The sequence below is a fragment of the Centroberyx gerrardi genome, chromosome 23 (assembly GCF_048128805.1).
Source record: "Centroberyx gerrardi isolate f3 chromosome 23, fCenGer3.hap1.cur.20231027, whole genome shotgun sequence".
NCBI classification, from domain to species: domain Eukaryota; kingdom Metazoa; phylum Chordata; class Actinopteri; order Beryciformes; family Berycidae; genus Centroberyx; species Centroberyx gerrardi.
In genome coordinates, this window is record NC_136019.1 from 3,477,002 (window position 1) to 3,483,850 (window position 6,849).

Below are 6,849 nucleotides of genomic sequence, written 5' to 3' on the forward strand. Positions count from 1 at the left end.
GGAGGCAGTGGGTCATGGGGATTACATGACATATTAACAAGACTAGATCCACTAATACTGTGGGATGAGGCTTATCCTTGGTCTGTATGGCATTTATTGTGCTAAATGTATGTGGAGTCACTAATCTGCACTGCTCTAACTGTCTGTCGCTCTCTCTCACACACCTCTCTCTCTCTCTCTCTCTCATACACACACACACACACACACACACACTCTCTCTCGCTTTCCCTTGCTCTCCCTGTCTGCGTCAATTCATTTTCTTTTTGAAGGGTTTTTATCCTTGGCACAAATATACCCACCCAGGGCATCTGCAGGTCCTTAGCAAGTCTTAAAATGCCAAATAGAATTAACTAAATTCACGGCCCTTTAAAGGTCTTAAGTAAGGTTAAATATGCCCATTAGGTCTTAAATGCGGTTGTAGAAAGTCTTACAAATGTGAGTGCTACTTCTCTAGTGAGATTTCAACCTGTTCACACCAAACTGTATTTTAGTTGGACTTCAGGTTCACTTTTCTGGTGAAATTAGTCTGATATTTATTCTAACTGGCATCAAAACTCAAATAAAATAAACTTTCCTCTGTTTTGTCGTGAAATGTTTGACTGAACATCAAAAGGCAAAATCTCTCTCTCCCTCTCTCTCTCTCCCTCTCTCTCTCTCTTTCTCTCTCTCATGGTGTTGTATGTTGCTGAAGAGAGAAATCTTCTTCTTATCCTTCCTTAATAACCTACTCTTCTCTCTCTCTCTCTCTCCTTTTGTCCCAGGCCGGTCAGATGAATCCAATGACTCAGTTGTACTACAAGAAGGTGAGGCAAACACACACACACACACACACACACACACACACACACATACACACACACGCATGCACACACACACAATGAAATATAAGGCATAGTTGTTAGTTTTATAAGTAGTTTTGACAGTGTTGAGTAATATAATTGCCCATGACACACACACATGTATCACATGTTATTCAGCATAACCTCATGGTTATTTCATCACCAAATTTCTGTTAATCAGAGCTGTGATGTCATTCATGATCTGCGTCTTGTTCTCTTTAAGTATTCATGTGCTGATGGAAGTTTGTTTACACTGTTTTGAAGGGTTTCGTTCTAAAAATGAGATATCTGCATGGGAAATGACACCCGCTCTTATAAAACTGGCTGACATGATCTGATACACTTTGCTCTTTTAAGCCTTTTTAAGCCTTCAACCAGATTTCTGAGAGCAGAATTATATTTTTGACCTGAGGATGGAAACATGGATATCAAGCGTTTTGGATTGAAATCCTTCATATGTGCTCAGAATCTGAATCAGATTCGCTCTCGTCTCCTGGTAGAATAAATGTACAGGAATTTGACTTGAAGACATTGGAGTGGGGAGATATTGACAAATTTTAATGAAATAGCGTAGGGCTGCACAATTAATAAAAAAAATATATCAAAAATCGCAATATGAACCGGTTAAATCTGCAAATTGCAAAGGGCTGCAATTATTTTCTCATTTGCTCAAAATGGATCCTAAACATGCTACTGAGCCAAATTTCTAGCCTATAAATTAAATTGCACTTAGTAAAAAAGACTTTCATTGTACTCAAATACAGCAAATACTAAGCAACAACATCTCAGTTTTTGATTTAAAATGTTTGTTGTTTGCGAAAAAATCAAAAATACTGAAAAATCTATCTGTATACCGTGTATTGCACTTTATATATTCAACCAAATAATCGCAATAATATTATTATTATCAGTATCATGCAGCCCTAATGTACTGACATGTGGACGTATTGATACACACGGGAAAACAAGATCTCACATTTATTGCAAAGGGGGAAAATTTCCTCCTACTTTTATCTTTACTGCTTTTTTGTTCGCAGTTGAATGTTGTCAGGGCTGCAGCCGTGACCTTTGACCTCCTCACTATTGGTTGCTTGTAATGTTTGGGATCTACAAATTGAAGCCTGTTCTGCTGTTGCAGCCATTGTATATCGCTCTGAATAAAAGAATCAGCTAAAAAAAAAAATGGCTAAAATGTAAGATGTAAATGCAAGATATATATTACAGTAAGAAATGCAAGACATGTATCAAGATGTTCAGTCATGCAACATGGCATGCAGTAATGGTTTATTTGGTAGAAAACAAGAAGCAAAAAAGAATGACTCAGGATTTACCCTGAGGAGCGCATGTCTGTGCTACGATGTATTGATCTTTTTTTAAAGCTATTTGATACTTTAACCAATAAAATCAAACTACCAGAGGGATGCCTTGGATTTTTTCTAGGAATGTAGACTCACTGCTTTGCAAACACCCAGCCTACACCCACTGTACACTTTCTGCTACACAGCAAGTAAAAAATGACTCACTCCAGAGTCCATCTGTAAGTTTTATAGACGTGTCAAGGTCAGTTCCCTCCTTGTCCATCAAATCGTATCACCACATATCCACACTCTCTGCCTCAGTGCAGTTTAACAAGGTTCTGGGTCTCTGTTGTGATTTCAGACCATGCTGGGTGGGGAAGCCAGTGGCGACTATCGGACTTTTTAAATGTGGGGTCCAAGTACCAAGGTTGAGAGTTAAAAGTGATGCAATATAGTGTAATGCGATATAACTGTAACGTAATATAGTTTGATCGATTTTACAGTAATCAATGGAGTGTACCCAAGATTCAGCAAATAAGTTTGAATATGCTCAGAAACAAATAATTACCTGCAGGACTAATTTGACTTCTATTGAAACATAATATCAACACCTTGAGCACTTCTTTCTGATTTCAATGTGTCAATCAGAGTTAAACAGTGAAAATAAATAAGTGAAATAAATGCAAAACTGTTGAATTTGACATTTGGGGAAAGACAATAGTTCTCTGAGGTTTTTTTTACGTTTTCTCAAAATCGGTCCGAATCTCATAAATCACATGAAACTGTATTTTTAGTGGCTGGGAAGACTCTAGAAAATACATGAGCGATAACAATCACAGGACCAAAGACTGAGTTTGAAAACTAGCTGTTTCTGCATGTCTGTCTGTTACATCCTTCATCTTTAGGAGTCGACATTTCTAAAAAAAAAAAAATGACACCTAATATTACAAAATAATTTCTAGGAAGAAATGGGAACAAATTATAGTACTTTTCCATACAGGAATCAATAAAGTATTACATTATGATTATTGGATACTGAATGATGAACTAACAGCAACGCTTTTGTTTTGGAAGCTCTTCATGTTGTTTGTGTTGTGCTTCAGGTGAGCTACTCGCCGTACAGAGACCGCATCCCGCTGCAGATCGTCCGGGCCGAGGTCGAGCTGTCCGCCGAGGAGAGGGCCTACCTCACCGCCGTGGAGAAAGGTACACACACACAAACACACACACACACACAGGCAAATATACATGCATACCTAGCTTACTCTCATTACGAAGCGTATACATCTATGTTAGGTATGTATCTATCTCAAAGTCAAAGTCAATTGAATACTGATTTTTTCTGATGGCTGAAAAGCAGCCTAGTGGTTAGTGAGACAGTCCTGTAGCCAAAAGGTCACAGATTTGATCTCTGCAGCAGCTACTATATATTACCTTATGTGACATATAATATATCACTAGATGTCACTTTACAGGATTTCTGGTTAATGAAGTTCAAATCAAAAAACACTTGCACTCGGTGTTGCAGTAATGGAAATTCACTTATTACAGCGACCAATTTCTCCACCGGCACTTTGACTTTCTCCATCTTTGTCTTTGGGAAACGGCCAGCCTCTCCTTCATCGTGATTGATTGGTTCATGTCACCTGGCGCTTTTCTGAAAAGTTTAACTTTTATTTTTTTTGGGGAGCGACCGCCTTTTGTGTGCCTTGCAGCCACTTCTCCTCGATTTTGATGAAGAAAAAGGCGCTGGCAGTTAGGGAAAACAATGCTATGTGTGAATGCAGCCTTAAACATGGTGTTCGTTTGCAAAGGTCTACTGTCAACTGTTTCCATTCCTCCATTTATCTCTCTCTCCCTCTCTCTCTCTGTCCGTCTCCCTCCCTCCATCCAGGCGACTATGCGGGCGTCAAACACGCCCTTCGCGAGGCGGAGGTGTACTACAACATGGACGTGAACTGCCTGGACCCGCTGGGCCGCAGCGCGCTGCTCATCGCCATCGAGAACGAGAACCTGGAGGTGATGGAGCTGCTGCTGGACCACGGCGTCCACACCGGAGACGCCCTGCTCTACGCCATCCGCAAGGAGGTGGTGGGAGCCGTGGAGCTGCTGCTGTCGCACCGGAAGCCCAGCGGGGAGAAACAGGTGGGGCCGAGGTGTGTGTGTGTGTGTGTGTGTGTGTGTGCGTGGGTGTGTGTGTGTGTGTAGGTGGAGCTATTGTGGAAAAAAGGTAATAAATGTAAGTGAGGTGAAAGGGGAGAGTAAGGTCTATGTATGTGTGTATGTGTCTGAGGGAATGTATATGTGTGCGTGTGTGTGTGTGTGCGTGTGTGTGTGTGTGAGATATTCTGAAACAAAGAAAGTAATCTAAATATGTAAGGGGAGGAGACTGAAGAGCAATGTTTGTGTAGGTGTGTGTGCATAGGTGTGTATGTGGAGGTGTGTATGTGTGTGTGTGTTTATGTGTGTGTGTGTGTGTGTCTTCTGGTGTAGCTGTTAGGGATTGTGTGTGTGTGTGTGTGTGTGTGTGTTTGCACGAGAGAGAGAGAGAGAGAGAGAGTACATACACTCTGTACATACATGTTCATTAATCCGTCGCATCTGGATGCATCCACGCATGCATGTGTGTGTTTGCATTCATTCATGCGTGAATGTGTGTCCATCTGTGTGTGTGTGTGTGTGTGTGTGTGTGTGTGTGTGTGTGTGTGTGTGTGTGTGTGATAATGAGTAGTACATCCCATTCAGTGTAATGCTCCATGCTACGTTCTGCTGAGAGGAGGTAAATTAAACATCGCGTTTTATAGACACACTGTGAAATAGGATTTAGAGGCAGACAGAATATTCGTCTGTCTGCCGTATGACTCTGTGTGTGTGTGTGTGTGTGTGTGTGTGTGTGTGAGTGAGCGAGAGTGTGAGAGAGAGAGAGAAAATGTGCATGTGTCTGTGAGTGTACACAATCCGGTTAATGTGTAGGTGTTAGGACCGAGGGGGAGAGATACAGAGAGAGAGAGAGGAAGCGAGAGAGTGAGAGAGAGAGAGAGAAATATATAGAGATAGAGAGAGAGACAAACAGAGGAGCATCAGAATCAGACAGAGGGAGAAAGTGAGAGAGAGTGAGAGACAGTGGAGAAGTAGAGAGAGAGAGAGGGGGGGGCAGAGAGGAAGATAGACAGAGACAGAGAGAGAGAGAAGAGACAGAAGCTTCTTCTCTTACATCAATTCCTGGACCGTCTGAGGCTGCGAGGTTCTATGTCGCCATAGCAACCAACCCTTGGCCGAAGCAGAGGATTGTGGGAAGGGTTTGGACGCCTCTCAGTTGGACAGGATTGGAATAAATCTGTTCTCTCTCTCTCTCTCTCTCTTTCTGTCTATCTCCTTCTCTATTTCTTTTTCCTCTGTCATAGTTTCTTCTTTGCTTGTTTTTTTGGGTTCCTCTCTCTCTCCTCTGTACTTTCTCCCTCTACGTTTGTCTCACTTTCTCTCTCTCAAGTCCAGGTCATTAATGTCGAGTCTCAAGTCTAAATGTAGATTAACAAGTCAAGTCCATGTCATTAATGTCAAGTCTCAAGTCTAAATGTAGAACAGCAAGTCAAGTCAGAACAAATCAAGAGTCCAGTATCAATTTAATATCTTAAAGAAAACTAAATATCTAGGACTTTTCAATGCAATATGGTTTTAATAGGATAAAAACTTGGTAAGAGCATCATGAGTTTGATTTCTATAATCAGTTTCAGTCATTTACACAAACACAAGATCTCAAGTCAAGACGTGTGTGTGTGTGTGTGTGTGTGTGTGCGTGTGTGTGTGTGTGTCTTCTAAACTGCTCTCTCAGTTGACAGATGGAGTTGACTACCTTTTATCTTCTGTAGCCAAGCACAACTGTTGACCCTGCTGCCGTCTCTCTCCATCTGACTCAGACTGACTCCCTTCTCTCTTTCATCCCCCCCTCTCTCTCTCTCTCTCCCCCTTGTGTTCCTCCCTCACTCCCTCTTTCATCTCTCCTCCCTCCGTTCCCCACTGTCTTTCCTTTCCTCTCCCCCGCTCCTCCTCCTCCTCTTCTCATTCTTCATCTTTTTCACCCCGTCTATCGTTGTACCCTCGCTACAGTCAACTGCTACAAAATACAGTTTTCTACATTACCAGCTCGCTATAAATGGAGGGAATGATGAAGGAAGGAAGGCAGGGAAGAAGGAAGAGTGGGAGGAAGGTTGGAAAGGAAGGAAATAAGGAGGAAGGGAAGGAAGGGAACGAAAAATAGCATGGAAGGAAGGATGAAATTCGAAGGTCCTTTCCCTAAGCTTACAGTGGAAAATGAGGAGGGAGAGGGAGAGTAGCATTATTGAGGGAGGGAGATGAGACACATAAGAGAGAGAGAGAGAGAGAGAGAGAAAATCACAGTGAGGGAAAGAGCAAAAGACAGAAAGAGAGGGGAATCAGAAAGAGAGAGAGAGTGTGAAAGACAGACAGACAGAGAGAGAGAGAGGGGGATAATAATAAGAGATGAGAGAGATAGAGAATGAGAGAGAGACAGAGAGCGGGAGAGAAATAGAGAAATAGTTATAGAGAGAGAGAGAGAGAGCTATGCAGATGAGGCTAGGGTTTGGCCCCCTCTCTCAGCTTGCCTTTGATGTGTGAAGCATGTGAAAAAAGGAAAAAAAGATTAAGTGTGTGTGTGTGTGTGTGTGTGTGCGCAGCTGTAACTGTATTTTTTT

The 6,849-nt window shown here is 41.9% G+C and overlaps 1 protein-coding gene across 1 annotated transcript in view; it reads left to right on the plus strand.

Annotated features, from left to right (window-relative positions):
• Window positions 1-770: 770 nt before the first annotated feature.
• trpc5a (transient receptor potential cation channel, subfamily C, member 5a) overlaps window positions 771-6,849 on the plus strand; it is an 81,128-nt gene continuing 75,049 nt past the window's right edge. The window contains exons 1-3 of the mRNA XM_078291577.1: window positions 771-803; window positions 3,241-3,343; window positions 4,032-4,282. Of these exons, the coding sequence (XP_078147703.1) occupies window positions 771-803; window positions 3,241-3,343; window positions 4,032-4,282 (387 nt within the window). The remainder of the gene's footprint in view (window positions 804-3,240; window positions 3,344-4,031; window positions 4,283-6,849) is intronic.